General features: G+C 39.4%; 1 protein-coding gene across 3 annotated transcripts in view; it reads left to right on the top strand.

Moving 5' to 3' along the window:
* GPBP1 (GC-rich promoter binding protein 1) overlaps positions 1-24,432 on the top strand; it is a 74,678-nt gene that overhangs the window by 19,465 nt on the left and 30,781 nt on the right. For all 3 annotated transcript variants that reach the window (XM_040452762.1, XM_040452771.1, XM_040452753.1), the window contains exon 3: positions 10,051-10,170. In XM_040452762.1, the coding sequence (XP_040308696.1) occupies positions 10,108-10,170 (63 nt within the window). In that variant the 5' untranslated portion in view covers positions 10,051-10,107. The remainder of the gene's footprint in view (positions 1-10,050; positions 10,171-24,432) is intronic.

The raw sequence follows: 24,432 nt of genomic DNA, 5'->3' as shown, positions 1-24,432 counted from the left end.
ACACACACACACACACACACACACACACACACACACACACACACACAGCATGAGCAGGGGAAGGAGCAGAAAGAGAGAGAGACACAGAATCCAAAGCAGCCTCCAAGCTCTGAGCTGTCAGCACAGAGCTTGACACGGGGCTCGAACTCATGAACTGTGAGAATCGTGACTTGAGCTGAAATCGGATGCTTAACCGACTGAGCCACCCAGGTGTCCCAGCCATTTTATTTTATTTTAAAAATCATGTTATTTTTTAGAGGGAGAGTGTGCATGCAAGCTGGGGGGAGGGGCACAGGGAGAGGAAGAGAGAATCTCAAGCAGGCTCCATGTTCAGCCCAGAGCCCTAGCCTGGGCTTGATCCACGACCCTGGGGTCATGACCTGGGCCAAAATCAAGAGTGGGATGCTCAACTGACTGAGCTATCAAGTCACCCCTGAAGTTAACCATTTTAAAACACAATTCAGTGGCATTTAGTACATTCACAATGGTGTAAAACCACTTTTATCAAGTTCCAGAACATTTTTGTCATCGTAAAAGAAAAATATGTATCCATTTAGCAGTCACTCCCTATTCCTCTGTCCCAGCAATTTTTGGCAACTACCAGTTGGCCTATCATCTCTATGGATTTACTTATTGTTGATATTTCATATAACTAGAATTATGCAATATGTGATCTTTTGTTTGGCTTCTTTTCACCACTTAGCGTGTTTTTGAGTTAACTCTTTTAGCATGTGTCAGTACTTCATTCCTTCTTACACTGTATATATATTATACCACATGTTTATACACTGATGTGTGATGGACATTTGGACATCCCACTTGTTACTGTGAGTAGAGCTGGTGTTGAACACTGGTGTGCAGGTATTTGAATACCCATTTTCAGTTCTTTTAGAGATATATACATAAATATATGTAGTATTTCTGGGTCATGTGTGTGTGTGTGTGTATGTATGTGTGTGTGTGTGTATATATACACACACACACACACACACACAGAGACGTATATGTAACTTTTTGAGGAGTTACGGAAATTTTCCGCAGTGCTTGCATCAATTTACCTTTTTATTAACAATGTCAAAGGGTACCAATTTCTCTCATATTTATTTATTAAAAAATTTTTTTTAAATCTTTATTATTTATTTTTGAGAGAGAGAGAGTATGAGCAGGGGAGGGGCAGAGAGAGACACACAGAATCGAAAGCAGGCTCCAGGCTCTGAGCTGGTAGCACAGAGCCCAATGTGGGGCTCAAACACACGAACTGTGAGATCATGACCTGAGCTGAAGTCGGACGCTCAACCGACTGAGCCACCCAAGCGCCCCTTTATATTTTTGATATTAGATCCTTATCATATAGGATTTGCAAATATTTTTTCCCATCCTGTGAGTTGTATTTCCACTTTCTAGATAATACCCTTTGCCATAGAAGTTTTGTATTTTTATGAAGGCCATTTCCCCCCCCATTGCTATTTATGCTCTTGGTGTCATGTAAAAATCCGTTGACAAATCCAAAGTCATGGAGCTTTATCGCCTATCTTCTTCTGGTAGCTTTTATTTTATTTTATTTTATTTGTATTTTTCTGATAGCTTTTATAGTTGTTTGATAATCCATTTTGAGTTTATTTTTGTATGTGGTGTGAATATTGTAGTCCATTGAATATCCACCAGTCTCAGCATCATTTGTTGAAAAGACTGTTCTTTCCCCCATTAAATGTTCTTAGTGTTTTGCTCAAAAATTAACTGGCCATACATGTATGACCTCATTTCTGGACTCTTTGTTCTATCCCATTGGTTTATATATCCTTATGCTACTGTGATTTTATTTTTGTAGCTTTGTAATAAGTTTTGAAATGCAGAAATGTGAGTTCTGTAAATGTACTCTCCTTCGCAGTTAATGTTTTAGATGTTTGGGATCCCTTGCAGTTCCAAGCGAATTTGAGAATGCCTTTTCGGTTTCTATGAAAAAGGATGTTGGAATTTTAATAGATAGTATGCATATGTTATATACTTACACTGTGGTGGCGTTGGTATGTTTGATGGTGTCCTACATGTCTTTTTGTAGCTGGGGTGCAGAGATAGGTGCAAAAGCACCTGGCTCTGAGAGTCCTGAATACACCAGGCTCAGCCCCTCAAGGCTGACAAAATCCAAAGGTAGAAAAGTGACTGGGGGTGAAACAAGAAAGGAATTTATTTCATTGAGGCCAACACCAGGAAGACTGTGGACTAGCATCTCAAAGATGATTTGTAAAATAACCAGAAATACTTCCGGGTTTTGCATAAGGAGAATGTATGCCAAGGAGAATGTGAGATAATTAAAATTTTAATAAAATTAAAAGAATTAATGGAAAAATCCACGGTGAACACAATGTAAAAGTGTAAATGAATATCAAGATCAGTAAGTTATCTTCTCTAAAGATAGCAGATCTTTTCACAGATCTTGTTGGGTCAAACAAGGAACCAACTTTTAGTGCTCACAGGTTGCAGCTTTTAATAAGACTTGACTGAAGATTTATCGGTTACAGAAAATAATTTCAGTGCAATACAATAGGAGTTTTATTTCTGCTGTCTGCACATACTGCTACTTTGAGAGCTTTTCAAACAAGAGCTACTTTTACCTAAGTAGAGACACCTTTAACCATGTTCAGCTAGTGTTTTGTTGGAGATGCATGTCTGAAGACAAAAAGGAATAAAAATAAAGGAAAATTAAAAAGTAATTTAACTCTCCCAGTCTTTGCCTGTTGGGTCTTTGTTGGGGAATTTCTTGAATGGTTAGCCACACAGTTTACAACTTAGATTTCATTTCCTGCTCTTGTTGAAACTAAAGATCAATCTGAAGTGAAAGTTGAGGGTTTTCTCAGGGTTTTTTTCTGAGCAAGTGTCTTGATCTGGGCATATATGTGTGGTTTTCTAAGTCTCCTGGTATAAGGGAGTTCTCTGCAATGTCATAATTTCCCAGAGAAATTCTCTCTTGGCCTTTATTTACAGCCTTTGGGTGTGCTGTTGTTTACTCAATTATAAACCTTGGTCCCAGGGAGGAGGTTGTTGATTTGCTGTATAATGTTTTGGAGGAATGCCTCTAGCTTAGCGGTTTTTCCTTGCATGGTAGGTAAAACAAAGCAGCTACCTCAGGTTATTCCTTAGCTCCCAGACAGGTTTATACAGACAAACATAATCCTTTGAGAATAAGGTCTACTTGACTCCAGAAGCAAACCTGGGTTTCACACTGGCTTCGGGATCTCCACTATGCTAGGGAGAGATGGGAGTCAATGACAAATAAAAATGCTATAAACCTTTTCTACTGTTTTTAAGTTTGCGTTTTCTGGATTCATTGTTTGCTTGATTGCTGTAAGCCTTTTGATTGTTTCAGAGTACTGACAAAGCTGATTTTGACAGATTTTGCTTGACTTTTTGGTGTTTCTGTGAAGGGGTAGGCTCTTGGAGTTCCTTTTTTGGTCATTTTTGTGTTGATGTCCTTCACATGTGTTTTCTTATTTTAATGTCCGTCTTGTCCCTGATTTGGCCACTGGGAACCCATTCATGCTGGTTTCTATGTCCTTTTGATATTTTGTAATCATTATTTAGACATTTCTTTGCTTTTTGCTAAAATAAAATATTCTGGGCTTATTTTGTCATCTTCTTTACCCAGCCCTGGAATCAGCTATTTTTCAAAGCCCTGGTTTTGTTTAGTGGAAAACCATTTTTAGAAGCTGAGGCCCAGTGTTAAGTATGCTCATTGCTATTGGAGTCACTATGCTCAGGCTCTCTCATTGCAGAGTTGGGGGAGGTATATATACATAAACAGGAATATTTACCTTTATGGTTATATGTGAACATTAGTATCTTAATATTATTTTTTAGTATCTTAATATTGTTAATATGACTGAATTAATTGTTCATGATAGTGATACATTACAACACCACAGCATTCTCTTTAGTTTTCACCCTTTCTGTTACTAGTTGCTGTGTTCTTTGAATAGTATGAAACTTACCTTTCATTATTCTGAATACTTACTTGATTATTTCCCCTGTATATAATCAGTTTTCTGTTGTAGCCATTGTCACCTGCCCCATTGTGGATACCCACCTCTCCCAGCTTAGCCTCTTGACTGTGATCACTCCTTTCTTCCCCCGCACATGGATGCCTTCCTTACTACTCTTTTGGGCTCAGTGTCCCATCCCTGACTGTCCCTCTCCGTGGATACCCTTCCTCATTTTGTTTTGATATCGACATCCTGTGCTGGGCCACTCCCAGGTGTTGATACCCTCTTACTGACTCTGCCTGTTAAGATCTGGATCCCCTGGCTCCTCTGCTTTTCTCCCATATAATAACTGGGATAATAAGTGGGAAGAGGAAGACCCACTCTTTAAATAAAATCTAATATATTAAACTGAGCTTATACTAAAAAAGTATTTCACAGGTGAATTTGAATAGTTGTTTTCTGGTTCTTACCTTATTGATGAAGGATTGTGAACAGTTTGGCTAAATGAAAAAGTTAACCTTGTTAAAGGGTTCTATGTAGATAGTCTGATAATAAAGGGTAGTTGTGTTTTTAGAATTTTAATAGTTATCATGTTGAATCTTGAAAGGTAATTGGTAGTTGTCTTAAATTTTGATAAAGAGAAGAAACATTTTGGTGTTAACTTACCAAAGTCAACCAACCTAGTAACTGAGTTGATTTGAATCTAGGACAGAGTCTGAAGCCTGTGTTCTTTCTTAAAAATCTTTCTTAGTTAAAAAGTTAAAATGCCTTAGCTGTTAGTTGGTTTTGCATGTTTTTGACGTGCTTTGTGACTTAAAGTTTATTTATGGTGTCTGAAATGTAAACCATTATAAGGATAGTAAGTTCACTGTTCATCTAAATTTGAGGTTTTCATTGAAAATATTTGGCACAAACTTTTGGTGGGTTCAGAAGTAAAAGCATTATAGGAATTAGGAAAAATCATATTACTTGTGTACTTTTTGCCGCAGTGCATTTTTCAATCTGAAGAACTCCATTTTGGATATTTAAGTCTGGTGCGTACACTTATAAATATACAGTATTTCAATTAGGGTTTTTTCAGAACCAGTTTTCCCCTGGAGAATTATTTTAATAGTTGATGTTTTAGACTGAAGGCATTTATTCATGAACAGGTTGTAAGTTGGTTGAGATTAGAAATTAGTATTTTCATACCATCAGCTTTTTTTGTAATTTTATTAAAAAAATTTTTTTTAATGTTTATTTATTTTTGAGAGAGACAGAGTGTGAGTGGGGGCGGGGGTGCAGAGAGAGACTAAGACACAGAATCTGAAGCAGGCTCCAGCCTCTGAGCTGTCAGCACAGAGCCAGATGCGGGGATCGAACCCACAAGCTGTGAGATTATGACCCGAAGGCGGACGCTCAACTGACTGCACTACCGAATCGCCCCCATACCATCAGCTTTTAAAACTCTTAATTATTTATGTCTACATGGGCCCATCAGACCTAATGGATCTGGTGGAAGTTTCCTAATAACCTGGAATTACTGGTTATTTACATCCTCCCACCCCAGCAGTTTCCTGTAAGTACTAGTTTTTATATACAAACATTTTTGATGAGCGTACTTCTGATACTGTTTGTATTCATTTGTGTTAAGAAACAATCCATCATAGTAAATTTAAAGATCAAATTGGTTTTATTCAGTTTCATGAATGGGGTAGCATCCTATCTATCAAATAGATAAGAGCTCCTAGGAGCGGTACAAAATGGCAGGCTTTTATAGGCAGAAGAGGCTAGGGACAGGGAAAAAGTGGACTACTATATCTTCCATTAGGGAATGGAAGGGGTCTATCAGGTGATTACCTCACTAGTGCTGACCAAGAAATTCCAGACTGACCAGCTAAGATTTGATTTTTGGGAAGGTCTGAAAGCACAGTCAGGTTACATAGAAATAAGTCTTGGTTTGTTGATGTGGGGTTTAGAATAAGTGACTCAGTTTGGGTCTTTTTGTTTCTTTTTAACGTTTACTAGGGAAGCCATAACAAAAACAAACTGAGTGTCTTAAATAAATTTATTTTCTCACAGTTTTGGAAGTTTAAAGTCCAAGATCAAGATGCCAACAGAGTTGGTTTCCTCTGAGACTTCTCTCCTTGGTTTGCAGATGACCACCCTCTTGTTGCCTCTTCGCATGGTCTCTTTTCTGTGCAACCCTGGTGTCTTTCATTGTGTCCAAATTTTCTCCTCTTATTAGGGCACAGAGAATTGGAATGGGACCCACCCTAACGCCCTCATTTAAGTTAATCATCTGATTAAAGCCTTTATCTCCAAATATGGTTACATTCTGAGGTTGGGCAGTTAAAACTTGGATATGGGAGTTTGTGGGGGAAGGGGGCACAATTTGCCTCCTAATATTATGCAGGGAAAGTAAGAATGAATTCTGATGGCACTAAGTGTGGCTAAAAAGAAAATGATAGGGTGGCACTTTTGAAAATTTAATTTGCCTTTATACAGGTAAGGGGGTAAAATTTCTTGTAGCCTCCTAGGTTTCCTGGTTTGGGGCACTGTAAATTAGACTGACAAAAGACAGATTAACAAGAGAAAACAAATAAAAGTTTATTAGAATATTCTCTCATAGGGGAGTAATTTAGGGATGGTTAGAATTTGCTAAATAACTCTTTACCTAATTCCATTGGGGAGAGAGAGGGAGGGGAGAAAGGGCAGTAATGGAAAAACAAGATGGCTTGGGAAAGATAGGTAAATGGACCTTTAGGAAAATTGATGGGAGAAATGATAGTTTGTGGCAATATCTCCGTTTGGGACTGAATTTTTTTTTTTTTTTTTTTTTTTTTTTCCTTTGTAGAGAAGAGTTGCTCCAGGGGAGCGGAATCATAAATCCTTTGGGAGGCTCTGCTTTTAGATAGATAAGGGATTTCAGGAACTAAAATGCCTTTAGCTCAAAACTGTTAGGTTAAAATGGCATAATTTGGGGTGGCATATCATAATTCCTTCACACACTGTGTAAATGCCTTAATAATTAAGCGTTTTTTACCTTTTTTTTCAGAACGTGAAAATTTCTACCATTAGCTATTCATACTTTGTTCTTTAAAAACTAGGTTCTGGGGCGCCTGGGTGGCGGTTAAGCGTCCGACTTCAGCCAGGTCACGATCTCGCAGTCCGGGAGTTCGAGCCCCGCGTCAGGCTCTGGGCTGATGGCTCAGAGCCTGGAGCCTGTTTCCGATTCTGTGTCTCCCTCTCTCTCTGACCCTCGCCCGTTCATGCTCTGTCTCTCTCTGTCCCAAAAATAAATAAACGTTGAAAAAAAAAAATAAAAATAAAAACTAAGTTCAAATCACATTTAAAGATACTGCAGAAATGAATATGTAATAACAGTGATTTGACACCTAGGGATTGTTTTTAGCATGTAAGTTAGCGAAGATTGTTTAAAATAAGCTTTAAATTATTGGTTATTTTAGGTTATCTGCATTTCCCTGTGAATTTTTGATATAAAGTATAAAAACTTTTTATTCCCATTCAGTTACTGAAACTAATTTTAAAGAGTTTCCAACACAAAGTTGTTGGAAAAGTAACATCTTGTCACAAACATCACAGAGCAGCTTACTTTGTAGCTTCATTTCAGAATAGATAATGAAAATCCTTTGTATATCCAAAGACACTTAAGTTTTAGTTTTAATTTCAGAAAACTTGAAAATGTAGTGTAAGATGACAGAATTAGAGTTTACTGGATTGTTTGAATTTTTATGTAGTTAAGTATACTCTTCCATTTGTTTCATAAACGTATTACTGGAATTTGTCTCATATTTTTCAGATTTTATCAAGGTTTTTCCACGTTGGGCTCATGGCTCATACAAGCATTTAGTATTTGAACATTTTCATTACCATAGTGAGTTAACCATTTGTATCTATTTCTGTATCTGGCCACTCTTAACCTTAACCTTTAAATTTTTAAATAGGTCACTACTGTTTGGAATAGTAAAAAAAAGACTACTTCCGTAATATTTGAGAATGTTTTTTAAAAAGTATTTTAGCAAGTTGGTGTGACTGAAGGATTCTGCCATAGAAATTATATTTGAAAGAATTTGTAAAAAGGAAGATTAACAATGGTATCGATTATTTTTTTTTTTTTTATTTCACTGTTGAGATTATGCAATTGTAAATACATTAGTCATTAGTAAACTCAGACCTTGGTAATGCATAGAAAATTTGATTCCTTCATCAACTGGTAGTCTAAGCTTTATAATGAAAGGAGTACAGTTGTCCAGTTGGCTTCTGCATTATTTAAAACAAACAAACAGAGGCGCCTGGGTGGCTTAGTCAGTTAAGCATCCGACTTCGGCTCAGGTCATGATCTCGCAGTCCGTGAGTTCGAGCCCTGCGTCGGGCTCTGTGCTGACAGCTCAGAGCCTGGAGCCTGTTTCCGATTCTGTGTCTCCCTCTTTCTCTGCCCCTCCCCTGTTCATGCTCTGTCTCTGTGTCAAAAATAAAAATAAACGTTTAAAAAAAAATAAACAAAAACTATGAATTTCCTGTTTAGATTGGGCTGGCAACTTGAAACTTTGATGGAGTTGATAGAGGCACCCAAAAAGTTAAATTTAGAGTGCAGAAAAGCTGTAGCTTCTGAAATATTTAAGATGACTGTTGTGATGATTATAATTTTAAACAGCCATTTTAATTATGGGCATTTTAAAATACACATGTGACTAGGGAAAAAGTATTTATACACCTCCTTGTACTACCATTTATAAACATGTGCAGCCTTTTTTTAGGAAAAAAAATTTTTTTTAACATTTACTCATTTTTGAGGGACAGAGAGACAACAGGAGTGGGGGAGGGGTAGAGAGCGAGAGCGAGACAGAATCCGAAGCAGGCTCCAGGCTCTGAGCTGATAGCACAGAGACTGACACGGGGCTCAAACTCATGAACTGTGAGATCATGACCTGAGCTAAAGCCAGACGCTCAACCGACTGAGCCACCCAGGTGTCCCAGCCTGTACCCCTGTTGAACATTATATGATTTTTAAAGCAAATTAAAAAAAAAATGTTTATTTTGAGAGGGAGACCGTACTCATATCTGAGCAGGAGAGGGGCAGAGAGAGAATACCAAGCAGGTTCTTCTTTGTCCACTTAGAGCCCCACTGGGGCTCAATCTGAGAAACTGAAATCATGACCTGAGTCTACATCAAGAATCGGGACTCTTAACTGACTGAGCCACCCCAGGTACCCCTAAAGCTAATTTTAAAGCAGATCCCAGGTGGATCAATTTAATAGACTTCAGTATTTCTTTTAAATACCACCATCACACCATTATTATATCTAAATTGACTAATAATTTCTTAATGTCATTTAATCACTTCATGTTTAAATTTTTGATTCATAATACTCATTCTTTAAAGGTTGGTTGGTTGGTTGGAGTAAGGATCTGTATAAGGCCCACCTGTTGTGTTTGATTATTTGCATATTGACAGCCATTTATTTGTTGGGGGAAAAAAAAAACGCAGATCATTTGACCTGTCCGGTATCCTGTGATCTGGATTTGCTGGGTTATTTCCCTTAGATGTCCTTAATTTGTTCCTCTTTGTTGAGCTTCCTGAAAGTTGGTAGTTAGATCAGATTTCAGGTTACATCTGGGGTGGGAGCAAGAATGTATTATAGGTAACATTGTTGTGCATCTTCATGTGTCACATCTAGAGACACTTGATGTCTAGTCTATTTGTGATTAGACCATTGTAATTTTAAAAAATAAAGTTTACTGAGGTATAGTTTACTTACACTGAAGTTGGCCAGTATTAAGTGTACAATTTGATTTTTGACAGATGGGTACATTTGTATAAGTACAATCAAGATAAAAACCCTGTTAGCTCAAAAACTTCCTCCTTCCCTTTGCAGTCATACCCGTACGCCTCAGGCCCTCACCCCCACTCTTCTGATCTAGTTTTTGTTATTGTATTTTTGCCTATTTCAGAATTTCATTATAATTGGAATCTTACAGTAGTAAGATCATTGTCACTCAGAAGAGAGCATAAGAAGATAAATTGGGCAAGGAGCTCCAGGTCTAATTTCCTTCCATTTTTATATGACAGGGACTTGCCATGAGGTGTTGAAGCCTTGTTTCACTGAGTTGGAGAGACTGGACCTAAATGGCGCAGCATGACTTTGCTCCAGCCTGGCTTAATTTTCCTACTCCACCATCATCAACAAAGGTACTCTTTCTTGCATTTCTCTTTGTCTTTTTGTGTGCCTCTCAGTTCATGTTCTACACAAAGGTAGCTTAAATGTAAAGCCTTAGTATTTTTGAGGAGAAAATTTGTGTTACCATCTAAATTCTTTCTTTTTTTTTTTATAAGTTTTTTTTTCAACGTTTTTATTTATTTATGGGACAGACAGAGACAGAGCATGAACGGGGGAGGGGCAGAGAGAGAGGGAGACACAGAATCGGAAACAGGCTCCAGGCTCCGAGCCATCAGCCCAGAGCCTGACGCGGGGCTCGAACTCACGGACCGCGAGATCGTAACCTGGCTGAAGTCGGACGCTTAACCGACTGCGCCACCCAGGCGCCCCTTTCTTTTTTTTTTTAATGTTTATTTTTGAGAGAGACAGAATGCAAGTGGGGGAGGATCAGAGAGAGGCGGGGGGCACAGAATGTGAAGCAGGCTCCAGCCTCTGAGCTGTCAGCACAGAGACCGACGCGAGGCTCGAACTCACGAACCATGAGATCACGACCTGAGCCCAAGTCGGACGCTCAACCGACTGAGCCACCCAGGCGCCCCAGAATTATTTCATGTTGAATTTGTCAGTTTTAGTATACCATCACCATACTTGTTTCATTTACTTTGGTTGTCTTTTGTGCTAATCAAATTTGTACACATTTTGCTTTTTCTTTTAAAGTTTATTTATTTATTTGAGCCCGTGCATGTGCAAGGGAGTGAGAGAGAGAATCCCAAGCAGACTGCATGCTGTCAGCACAGAGCCCGCTCAGGGCTCTGTCCCATAAACCCTGTTATCAAGATGATTGTAAATTGAAATCAGGAGACAGAAGCTTAACTGACTGAGCCCCCCAGGCATCCCCCACACATTTTTATTCAGACCTGTTGGGTACATTGAACTTTACTTTTGCATCTTACCTTTGCCTATACTATTTTTCAAAGAAAAATTTTTTTTAATATTTATTTTGAGAGAGAGAGAGAGAGAGATAGCACGTGAGCAGGGAAGGGGCAGAGAGAAAGGGAGAGGCTCCAGGTTCTGAGTTGTCAGCACAGGGCCCAACGCCGGGCTCAAATTCCCCAGCTGTGAGATTATGACCTGAGGCAAAGTTGAACGCATAACCTGCTGAGCCACCCAGGGCCCCCTATCTGTACTATTCTTAAGAAAAATTTGAGGACTTTGAAGTCTTTCCATGCAACCAGAAGACTTTTTCGGATACATAAGACTTTGGCACAGCTCTAAAATTTCAGGAGTAATGAAAACTTTGCAGTGTTATAGATGAGGCCTCAGTAATCTAAGAAATGTTCCTTTTACTTAAAAACCCAAACATAATAGTTGGAATAAGACTTGTGAGGCACTGCAGTTGTCTTCCACGCCCAGGTCATGATCTCATGGTTCTTGAGTTTGAGCCCTACATCAGGTGTCTGCTGTCAGCCCTGAACCCGCTTCTAATCCTCTGTCTCCCACTTTCTCTGCCCTTCTCTGTCTCAAAAATAAACACTTAAAAAGCTTGCTAAGTAAGAGAGGGACCTTGGAATTTGTTAGAATCCATCTGTCTGGCTTAATAGTTGTCTTTGACTTTGTTTTTTCTATAACGCAAAGGAATTGAGAGAGTCTTAATCATCTGTTTGCCTGTTAATCATACTGTACCATGCTAAGGTGTTCACCTAGGACCTTTTGAGGTACAGACAGTTCTTACAAAAACAGTTGTTAAAAGTAGCTCTTATGGGAACAATTTTTGTACTTTGGAAAGTCGTTCCTCAGTCAGGACATGTCAGATCATAATAATTGGTCCATAGTTTTGCCTCATAATTTTGTACAGATGGATTCTCTGGAAGGTTAATTGAGTTCCTTGTTCATACAATTACTCTGAACCTAGACTAGAATCCAGGGTGCATTTCCTATTCCATTTCTTGACATAGGACTTATTTTGGAATGCCGTCAAATGATTAAACAACTCATTTCATAGCCTATAAAATGGGATTTGAGATTGGAGACTTCTGTTGATTAAGCTACTGAGATCACTTAAAAAAAAAAATTTTTTTTAACGTTTATTTATTTTTGAGAGAGCATGAGAAGAGGAGGGGAGAGAAAGGGGACACAGAATCTGAAGCAGGCTCCAGGCTCTGAGCTGTCAGCACAGAGCCTGACATGGGCTCAAACCCTCTAACAGCAAGATCATGACCTGAACCGAAGTTGGATGCTTAACCGACTAAGCTACCCAGGCACCCGTGAGATCAATTTTTAATGTTTATTTATTTTTGAGAGAGTGCGAGTGAGCATGAGTGGGGGGAGGGGCAGAAAGAGGGAGACACAGAACCAGAATCAGGCTCCAGGCTCTGACCTGTCAGCACAGAGCCCTACCAGGGGCTAGAACTCACAAACCCCAAGATCATGACCTGAGCCACAGTTGGGATGCTTAACCAATTGAGCTACCAGGCGCCCCTGAGATCACTTCTTACAGATTTTCCTCCTTTCCTCTTAGGTATGGGTCTCTGCAGTTTGCTCCTCACCCTGTTAAACCCAGCTGCTCTAATCTAGCCATTTAGGGGTCATTCTTAATTTGTGCCCACTTCACAGCCTGGATACATAAGAGTTTCGTGCTCCCCACCTTCCTTTTTTTCTTTTTTTGTTTCCTCTTCTGAAATAGATATAAGACTTGTTTTCATTTGCAAGCCAATTGATAAAAATTATCAGTACCTGGAAAGTTAGTTACAACATATTAAAAAGTATGGGAATACATCTTTTTTAATCAAAAGTGATTACTTTAACGTATAAATGTTATGGTCTGCCATTTTATTTATTAAAATTTTTTAGCTTTATTTACTTTGAGAGAGACAGTGTGAGTCGGGGAAGGGACAGAAAGAGAGGGAGAGAGAATCCCAAGTAGGCATCTCACTGTCAGCACAGAGCCCGATGTGAGGCTCGAACTCATGAACTGTGAGATAGGACCTTAGCCGAAGTTGGACATTCAACTGTGTCAGCCAGGTGCCCCTAAAAAATTTTTTTAAGTAAATCCATTTATTTTGAGAGAGGGAGGGAGACAGGCAGGGCAGAGACACTGGGGGAGAGAGAATCCCAAGCAGGCTCTGCACTGTCAGCGCAGAGTCCAGTGTTAGGCTCCAACTCACTGACCTGAGCTGAAGTCAAGAGTTAGATGCTTAACTGACTGAGCCACCCAGGTGCCCCTGTGGTCTGCCATTTTAATCTGTAATTCTTTTTTATGTATGTATTTGTTTTAAACTTTGATTTAGTTTTTATTTGAATTATAGTTACTTAAAGTACAATATTGGTTTTAGGAGTAGAATTCATTGATTTATCACTTACAGTGGTCAAAAAATTGATTAATTTTTGTCTTTGTTCAGATGTTAATCTGAGATTTATATGTGGTGAAATCCTTACTGCTTTCCTGAACCTGACTCTTTCTGGATATAGGTCTACATGAATGATGATGATGATTTTCAAAATTGGGATTGCCTATTCTGAATCTCAATTCTAATTTGTTCTGAATTACCTACAGAAAATAGTATTTGAACTCTTAACTAGCAGTGGTTGAAATTATTTGTTTAGACCTTACCCAGACCTTTTGTGACAAACACAAAACTTTTAGTAATGGCTTCTTAAACTTTCCATCTTATCCTTTCATGTCTCAAAGTCTCACTATTCATCGAGTCTCATTTATAATTAACCTCTTGTTTTCTGCCAGAGCCCTTTTAATCTTCTATGAAATAAGTGGAACAGACATTAATTGACTGTGGGTTTCTCTATTTCAACATAACAGAATTCTTTTATTTATTTGTTGTTTGAAGGGATGATAAGAGGACTTGAAATAAAAAGAATGTTTTTAGAAGAGCATTTTAGCAGTTTTCTGAGGTGTGTAGAGTTTTAGCCCCATCATGTGGTGAAATTATAAACTGCATGTGGTTGATTATATGTCTGGCATAACCTTCTTTTTTTTTTTTTTTTTTTTTTTTTAATTTTTTTTTTTGACGTTTATTTATTTTTGAGACAGAGAGAGACAGAGCGAGACAGAGCATGAACAGGGGAGGGGCAGAGAGAGAGGGAGACACAGAATCAGAAACAGGCTCCAGGCTCTCAGCCATCAGCCCAGAGCCTGACGCGGGGCTCGAACTCACAGACTGCGAGATCGTGACCTGAGCTGAAGTCAGACGCTCAACCGACTGAGCCACCCAGGCGCCCCTGGCATAACCTCCTTCTTTTTTTTTTTTTTAATTTTTTTTTTTTTAAAAATTTATTTATTTTTGGGACAGAGAGAGACAGAGCATGAATGGGGGAGGGGCAGAGAGAGAGGGAGACACAGAATTGGAAACAGGCTCCAGGCTCTGAGCCATCAGCCCAGAGCCCGACGTGGGGCTCAAACTCACGGAGCGCGAGATCGTGACCTGGCTGAAGTCGGACGCTTAACCGACTGCGCCACCCAGGCGCCCCTTAAAGAACATTTAAAAAGTAACAATTTTATTATTGAAGCATTACAGAACTGAAATGGTTGTAGATACTGGAAAATTTTAAATAACTCTTTGGTTTAGAATCTTGTCCTTCTAGTTGTCTTACTCGAGGAAGGATGATAAAATGATCCCTGTAATAGGCTGCTCTGAAGTATCCTTTCATAGTATTGTTAGAAGGAGGAAGACTCCAGGGGCACCTGGCTGGCTCATTCAGAAGAGTACGTAACTTTTGATCTTGGGGTCCTCAGTTGCAGCCCCACAATGGGTGTGAAACCTACTTAAAAAAAAAAGTAGGGGGGAAGGTGCCTGGGTGGCTCAGTCACTTAAGCTGTTAAGCGTCTGACTCTTGATTTCGGCCCAGGTCATGATCTCATTGTTCAGATGGCGCAGAACTTGCTTGGGAGTCTCTCTCCCCCTGACCCTCCCTCTCTTTCTCAAAATAAATACACTTAAAAAACAAATTAAAAAAGAAGGAAGATTCTAGGGGTGTGATACTAAAAGAGCAAATGGGTGGTAGGAAATAAGAAAATATGGGAATTTTTATTCTTCTTAAATATAAAGTGACATTAAACTTGTGACCTTCCACTGCAGTTAATACATATTCATATTCAGTATTCTGTAGTTACTTCTGTCACTAGCATTAGTGCATTATGTATTCTTTTTTGGCAGCATCTAAAAAATAGTGGTTTAATATTTACCAAAACTTTTTTGTTTTCCAAGTTTATTTTTGTGAGAGAGTGAGTGAGCATGAGGGAGCGGAGGGGCAGAGAGGAGACAGAATCCCATCCAGGCTCTGTGCTGTCAGTGCAGAGCCTGACTCGGGTTCAAAGCCAGGAACCGTGAGATCATGACCTGAGCTGAAATCAAGAATTTAAAGTTCAGGCTAAAGAGAGGATCAGAAAGTTCAGTCAGACTGGTAGTGGAGTTCATTGAAACTTCTTGTTTACTATGTAAAGTTTTTATTAACTAGGGACTCATATTGTGAGCATCTGAGAAGACATAGCTAAATTAATTTTTTTTTTAATTTTTTTTTTCCAACATTTATTTATTTTTGGGACAGAGACAGAGCATGAACGGGGGAGGGGCAGAGAGAGAGGGAGACACAGAATCGGAAACAGGCTCCAGGCTCTGAGCCATCAGCCCAGAGCCCGACGCGGGGCTCGAACTCCTGGACCGCGAGATTGTGACCTGGCTGAAGTCGGACGCTTAACCGACTGCGCCACCCAGGCGCCCCGCTAAATTAATTTTTTAAAAGGAATCCAGGATAATATTTAAAGTATGTAAAAGGTAAAGAGGGCGATAGAGATGGTTTCTTCCTTATTACAGATGTTGTAATAGCTTTTTTTTGAGTCCTCATTATATGCCAGTGACTGTATATAACACTTGATGTGAATGCTAATAAAAATCATAGGCAGTAAATTCTCTTTTTTTCCCTCCCATTTACAAAGGAGGGAACTGAGGTTGAGAGAGAGGAATATGTGTCCCAAAGTGCTAAAGCTAGGATAGGAGTCCAGGTAGTAGCCTAATTTTCAAAAGTGCTTTTATGTAAATTCTTTTGTTAAATACTAGAATGCTTTTGTGTAAACATCAGAATATATATATTTTCAAAGTTTATTTTGAGAGAGGAAGAGAGGGAGGGGCTGAGAGAGAGAGAGACAGGGGATGGGAGTAGGGGGAGTGAATCTCAAGCAGGTTCCATGCTGTCAGTGCAGAGCCCTATGCAGGGCTCAATCCCATGCACTTAACTGTAGTATTGTGGCCTCAACTGAAACCAGCAGTCCTACGCTTAACCGACTGAGCCAGCCAGGCGCCCTTACACCAGAATATCTTTATTCTGGTTTGGATAAATGAAATTTTCTTCAGAGATGGCCTCTCCAATATCTTTCTATGATCATCAGTACATACAGATTGAACTATTCAGTGGCTGTGTAATCTTTTATTGAATATTTCTACATGGGTTATTTAATTAGTTTACATATTAATGGACTAAGCTGTAGGTTTAGGCATCTCTCAGATATATTTGTAGGGTGAAATTTAGCAGTATAATCCGTGGATCAGAGGGTTTGTACATTTTGCTTGGTAATGTGTAATTGCTTTCAAATTTTATGAGGGGGGCTAGTGTTCTCAGTTTTGGCAAAACTGGTTGTTTTCACATTCTGTGAAATTAGATGTAAAATAGTACTTCATTGTTTTGATTTGCATTGTTTAATTATGGTTGAGTGTATTTTGGTGTTACGAAGAGTTTCTTAACTGCTTGTTCAGGGACACCTAGGTGGCTCAGTCTATGGAACGTCCAACTCTTGATTTTGGCTCAGGTCATAATCTCTCAGTTGTGGGATTGAGTCTTGGCTTTGGCTCTGCTGACAGCACATATCATGCTTGGGATTCATTCTCTGTCTCTTTCTGCCCCTTCCCCACTCTTATCCATGTACTCTTTTTTTTTTTCTCTCTCAAATAAATAAGAACTGCTTATTCATGTAATCTATTTCTTAGTGATTTGTGACATCTTTTTTTCATATTGGAGAATTTGCTGTATGTAGTAAATATTTGTTTTGATAATTCTTCTTACATTTATTTTAATTCCTGTATAGTTAACATGCAGTGTTATATTAGTTTCAAGTGTACCAATGTAGTGTTTGAAGAATTCACTACATGTTTTGATAATTCTTTAAAAAATCATGTAGAGGGGTGCCTGGGTGGCTGAGTCAGTTAAGCGTCTAACTTTGGCTCAGGTCATGATCTTGGGGTTTGTGAGTTCAAGCCCTGCTTTATGAGTTCAAGCCCCCCATGTCAGGCTCTGTGCTGACAGCTCATAGCCTTGAGCCTGCTTCGGATTCTGTCTCCTTCTGTCTATGCCTCTTAACCCACTCGCGCTCTGTCTCTCTCTTTCAAAAATAAATATTAAAAATTTTTTTAAAAATTAAAAAAAAGTGACTTAAATACTTAAAAAAAAAAGTGTGAGGAGCAGTGCAGTAACCTAAAAAATTCTTAATTCATGTGTACAAGGACATATTACGAGAACATTCCAATGGAGTGACATTTTAAACAATCTAAACTTAAATGGACAAATTAAATCTAATACAGAGACAAAAAATAGGATACCATATAGAGTTTTAAGATAATTACACTAATTCTGCAGATATCAACATGAGAGAAAATTTTTCAAAAATATAATGAATGTAAAAGATGCAGACTTTATATAAACGATAATTACTAATAAAAAACATATATAACAATACTATTTGACATTTGCATATGTAGTTATAAGAACATGCACTGAGAACACCTGGGGAAAATAAAAACAAAGGACTGTGAAGAAATAACAACAGTGGACTTCACTGCATACATAATGCCTTACTTCCCAAAGAAGTAAAAGCTGACATAGCAAAATGTTAAGAAAGGACTGTCTTGTGTTTTTAATAAGTATTCATTTAATTATTATCTGTACTCCTTTGTATGCTCGAGTATTTCATTAAAATATTCTACATGGTGGGGCACCTGGGTGGCTCAGTCAGTTAAGCATCCGACTTCAGCTCAGGTAATGACCTCACGGTTTGTGGGTTTGAGCCCCGCAACAGGCTTTATGCTGAACGCTTGCTCAGAGCCTGGAGCCTGCTTCAGGTTCTGGGTCTCCTCTCTCTGCCCCTCCTCTGCTTGTGCTCTCACTGTGTCTCTCAAAAATAAATAAATGTAAAAAAAAAAAAATTCGACATGGTTTTTTAATTTATTATTGAGAGACAGAGACAGAACATGAGCATGGGAGGGACAGAGAGAGAGGGAGACACAGATTCTGAAACAGGCTCCAGGCTCTGAGCTGTCAGCACAGAGCCCAGTGTGGGGCTTGAACTCACCAATTGCGAGATCATGACCTGAGCCGAAGTCAGACACTTAACTGACTGAGCCACCCAAGCGCCCCTCCTCACACTATGAATGGATAAGAAAATAACGTGGGGATTTTATTAAAATGCAGATTCTGATTTCAGTAGTTCTTGGATGAGACCCTAATTCCAACATTCTTCAAAGTGATGCTGATTTCTGCTTCTCTGTGGACGAGTTTCAATAGAAGGCTCCAACTTACAGTTAGAAGAAAAATTGTTGGGAGTTGGTTAGATATTGCCAAATTCATTTTTGTGTGGTGTAGTGATATATACTCTTGTATGCTGTGTAGAACTATTGTCTTTAATTCTTGCCAAAATTTTATCACAGTTAACTTCTCTGCAAATCCTTGTTTCTTGGACAAGGAGTTAACATTTCTGTGAAATGCCTCTTCATGTCATTTGTTAATTTCTTTTGGGTTGCTTTTTTTTTCTCTTATTAGTTTAGGACAAAATTATACACATCATTACACACATGTATGTATATATTCTATGTATATATGTGTATAGGTCATCTTTAATGTCTTTAAAATTACAGTTTTTTTCCAGTTTTTCATGAATTAGGTATATTCAAGTATTTCACAGTACTTGTTGCTATTTTAAACAGTATTTTAAAAAGATTTATCACTGGGGCGCATAGCTGGCTCAGTCAGAAGAGCATGTGACTCTTGATCTTGGGGTTGTGAGTTCAAGACCCACAATGGGCATAGAGCTTACTTAAAAAATAGTAAGTGGTGCCTGGGTGGCTCATTAGGTTAAGTGTCCAGTCCGACTTTGACTAAGGTCATGATCTCACAGTTGGTGAGTTTGAGCTGTGCATCAGAGAACCTGCTTTGGATCCTCTGTGTCCCTTTCTCTGCCTACCTCCCATGGGTTTGCTCATTCACTCTCTCTCTCAAAAATAAATAAACATTAAAAAAAAATAAAAGACTTTATTATTACTGTTCGTTGCAGATATATTGTATCTTGTGCTAGTATTGTATCTAGCAACTTTAATTCTTATCCTGTGTTATATTTTGGATTTTTAAGCCTGGGCAGTCATTTATTCACAAATGATAAGTTTCCTAGCTACCTTTTTAGTCCTATTGTATTTCTCTTTTTTTTTCTCCCGTTAGTTATATGTCTTATTCTTACGTTACTTTGCTGACTATATGTCAATCTGTGAAGGATCTGGGTTTTATCCTACTTGCAAGGTAATATAGATGCAGGGAGAAGACTGCTGAGTCAGTGACCAAGAGCTTTATTACTTATTAGCATGACAAGTATGATATTGGCACTGATTCTTTATGCCCCCTAAAACTTTGGGTAGTTGACGTGGAAGGGCCCACGTGGATGCTACCCTTGGTGCTGAGTAGGGAATTTATAATAAGCCTGCTCTTTGTCCCAGAGAAGGATGTTACCTATCATCCCTCAAATGGTGCTTACTGCAAACGTCACCTTGAGAAATGGGCCATAGAAAGAGCAGTGAAGGTCTTGCATTTTTGGCATATTAGAACAGAAGGAAATGCTCACCGTCTATGGTGGATTGCCTGTCCCAACAGCTCTACAATCAGCTCTGTGTGTTCTTGGCCAAACTTGTATTTTCATATGACTACCGTTCAGCCAGCCACTCTGATTATTTTGATAGAGGCTAGAACAAAATTCATTTAATTGTCTTAAACAGCATTTAATTAAGGCTACTGTTAACATCCCTAACAGCCAGGTGAGGCCAGGATTAAGCTGGATGTGAACAAGTCCTAGAGTGGATCAATAGGTAATTTTTCAGCCAGACAGTATATGGTCTACGCCTGCTGTATCATCCATTAAAATGCACTCGAGAATTTAAACTGATCTGAATTTTGGTGTCATTAACCTACATTTATAAGGATAATAGGTGGTCCAAAAATCAACTCTCATCCTTAATAGAAGACAATCTGTGACTTATTTTCCCTCACATAGAAACATTGAAGGGGTACACATCAGTTTAGTTAGGGGTTTGTTATTAAGCTTGTTTTGGGTAACTTTTACATTAGTTCAGTTAAGAAGCATAGACGGTGTCACCATTACTTGCAGCATCGTTTGCCACATGTGGCATAACAGAATACTGCTCAGGTGTTGGGAGAATCATGAATTTTTATCAGAATGAAACCAATTTTTTTAAGCGTTTTTTACACATTGACTTTCAGGAGCTGCTGTTGATATCAGGCACAGGAGAATATTTAAGGATTGTTTATGGCCACATGAGTTTTTCTGATTTTGAAGTATGAGTAGGGATGATCCTTCTAGCAGTAGATGAGTGTTTTCTTCTCCGTTTCTGTTTGACTCAGGCCTTGGTGCTGTTTCTAGGGGTTAGAGCATTAATTGTTTTCCTTTCTTCCAGTACTTTCTGGGGTCAAAGATGTTCCCTCTACAGATGCTAGGGTTTTTTCTTTTTTAATATTATTTTATTATTTTTGAGAGAGAGAGACAGACAGTGTGAGTGGGGGACAGGCAGACAGGGGAGACATAGAATCCAAAGCAGCTCCAGGCTCTGAGCTGTCAGCATAGAGCCCGACGACACGGGGCCCGAACCCACAAGCTGTGAGATCATGACCTGAGCTGAAGTCGGACGCCTCAACCAACAGAAGCCACCCAGGCGCCCCTAGCGTTTTTTCTTTTACACCCATGAAATTGGTGTGTCTCATTTGTTGTTGTTGTTTTTTAATGTTTATTTACTTTTGAGAGAGAGAGTGAGACAGAGTGTGAGCAGGGGAGGGGCAGAGAGAGAGAGGGAGACACAGAATCTCAAGCAGGCTCCAGGCTCTGAGCTGTCAGGACAGAGCCTGACATGGGGGTCGAACCATGAACCGTGAGAACGTGACCTGAGCCGAAATCAGACACTTAACTGACTGAGCCACCCAGGCACCCCTTATGTGTCTCATTTGGATAGCTGACTTCACTTAAAAGAAAATTCCCTACTTGTACCCAGATTTTTTGGTTTGGAAGAATTGGATGTGAGTGGAACCAAGGACATTTTTACGTAATTGCAGTGATGTATCATATTGCTCACCCTAGTCCACATTGGACCTTATTGAGGACTGGGTGAGAGATAGTCACACAAATGGTCACTGTCTTCAGATACAGGACCATCTCCCTCCAAAAAGAGAATCCAGGTGACCAAACCAGATTATTTGAATTCTTTAGATTTCTTTTTTGGCCAGTGCATCACCCTGAGAGGTACATTGGCCTGCAGTTTCTCTTAGGAGAAAGAAACAACATGTCAAGGGATAATCGGCAAATCCTGGTATTTTGTTTTTTAAAGTTTATTTATTTTTGAGAGAGAGAATTCCAAGTAGGCTCCACGCTGTTAGTGCAGAGCCTGACGCAGGGCTTGATCCCATGAACCTGTGATATTAAGACCAGAGCCAAAAGCAAGAGTCAGATGCTCAACTACTGAGCCACCCAGGGGCCCCCAGAATCCTGATATTTTAAAAATAGGTCTGTATTATCTCTTAACTCATTTTTTAAAATCCTAAATACTACCTAGGAAATGGCTAAGAAAAGATGATTTCTTTATGGGTTTGTTGCATTCATTGACCAAAGTGTCTCATTAAGGTGTGTGAAATGAGGAATGTAGAGTTGTAGATTGTCCAGAGTTGAATGTTGAGACTGTTAGTATTGCTTGACAATACTGGATGCCTGCGGATAGTAGAGGGTATAGAGTGTCCATTTAGTAATTGAATATCGACCCATTGCAGGTTGAACTTTATGACAAAAGAGGTACTATTACTGGAATGTTAGTGCTTGGAATACCAAAAACATGACATGGATTTATTTCAAGGGTCATGATAGTGTGACCAGAGTTAGAGTTAGCCAGTCAGATTGCAGCAACAACACTGTAACCTGAAAAAATTTCAACAGTGAAGAAACACTATAGATAGCTCCAAGAAGTGATCAATGATTTGATGCAGTTCCTCTTGTGTAACGTGGCCTCCTTTGCAGCACGACAAGTAGATGAGCTGTTGGCAGGAGTCTCAGGCTGGCATGCAGAGGTGGCTTCTGCATCGGAAAGGAAAAGTCGTTTATTTTGTGACCAGTCTATGGTAGTGGATTGTTACAGGTCTGGTGTGGTGGATCTAGGTAGCATGCTACAGACTTCAGCAGTATTCTGATTTTAGTTCTTTATGCTAGCGCATCTTACTGTGAGCATCTGAGTGACTCAGATTGTCTCATCAGCTATAGTTTCAGTTTGTGACTCCAAAGAATTACCTTTAATCTGCCAGTCTCTAGTTTCTTAGGTGACTGGCCAGATGACTGGACATTGGCAACAGTCGAAGAGGCAGAAAAATAATAGAAAATGTCTAGTCCTTAAAGCTTATCTAAGGCCAGGGTCCTGCTTTTCATTTTAGCCCTTTGTGCTGACTGACAATCCATTTGGTCTTCCAGAGTTGTTGAGGCTGGATGGCTGCTGCCACCCAGTGGACACTGTCCTCTCTTAACCTAGTTGAACCAGACCCCGGGGAATTAAGGGAACTATGATTTGAGAGCCTTATTGAACCAGGAGCTTGTTAAGGTGGCAGGCAGAGGAATAAGGTTTACTGTAAAGGGTAGTTGCCACTTCTTTGTGCAAAACAAATGTCCCAGTAGTCAGGTCAGCTGCATGGTCAAATACTTTTCATTAGGTTGAGAGCCCTAATGGGCCCCTTTTTTTGTTCTTAGTTTAAGTTGTTCACTTTAAGAGCTCAGCAGTAGGGCAAGAGCCATAGTCCCTTTAGAAAGGGGATGTATGTGTCAGGCACATGGCACTTCTGTACTGGGAAGTAGCCTCTCTGAATATCCCATTACCCATCAAATCTTCAATTCTGTCTCTGATATTTTTTCTTTCTTTTGAGAGGCTTTGGTGTTTCTGCTAGACGACCTGGAAGGGGGACAGAAACCTGTCATCCTGTCATATCCCTGAATGGAAGAATCTTGAGCATTTTCATTAGAAGCATGTAACATTAGTACCAAGTAAAAACACAACAAACAATGGTAAATTGAATTGGCCTAAAGGCCCCACCTGCAAGATCACTTTAATTTCCCATTCCTACTGCTGAATTTTCTCCAAACTCCAAAATCAGTCAAATTGGGTTTTAGTGGCATCTTTTCTCACTATAGTGACACTGACGGAGAAGTTTCGTCCATGCGCTTTAAGGTTACACTCTAAGCTTTCAGGAAATGATTTCTTCATCTGTGAATGAGGGAAAGTGCAGGGTGGAGGAGAAAACCACTCCTTTGGGCATTGCATGGGTGGCTTGTAGGCTTTTTGTTTTCTGATTCCTCAACTCAGAGTTGATGTTGCCTCTTCTCTTGTGTACCTTTTGGCTTCATCAAACACCCAGGATGGGGCCTTTCCTCCCCCCATACATCACATTGACTTGGCTTTGCCCCACATTCCTCAGTATTTTCAGCCACCCTTTGCTTAGTATTGTGTTGCTCCTCATGGGAGTGAGATGGTGACTTGAGCATGTATGTCTAGCAGAGCTATAGAAGTTTGTCAGTTTCCTTAAATATCAGTGTACTTGACATTCTCATTAAAGTTGCTAAGGTTGATGTAGTGGGAAGTGGGGGGGGGGCGGGGATCAGGGAGTACAGAAGGCACAGAACACTTCCACTCCAGCATGCTAGGCTCTGCATTTACTTTGTTTCCAAGAAGTCAGTAGTGTTAACATAATTCCTTCTCATGAGTTTTTAATCTTCCTAAAACTCCATTTATCCTCATTGCTGACACCATTTATTTCAGTGTGGAGTTGCTTTGGCTCAGCAGCCACAGCAGTATTGCCTTTCACTTGGGGCCCCAGTCATAATAAAAAATCCCTTTGTTCTACCATTCATGGGAGAATTAGAACAACTAAGGCACTGTTTGGGTGCCTTGTTTCAATTCTACTCCTTGCCACTTGGTTGTTAAACATTGAGGGATGCT

The sequence above is a fragment of the Herpailurus yagouaroundi genome, unplaced genomic scaffold (genome assembly GCF_014898765.1).
Source record: "Herpailurus yagouaroundi ecotype Mexico unplaced genomic scaffold, PumYag 29, whole genome shotgun sequence".
Classification (NCBI taxonomy): Eukaryota; Metazoa; Chordata; class Mammalia; order Carnivora; family Felidae; genus Herpailurus; species Herpailurus yagouaroundi.
Note: the sequence above shows the minus strand (reverse complement) of the source record. Positions and strands in the feature narration are given on the sequence as shown.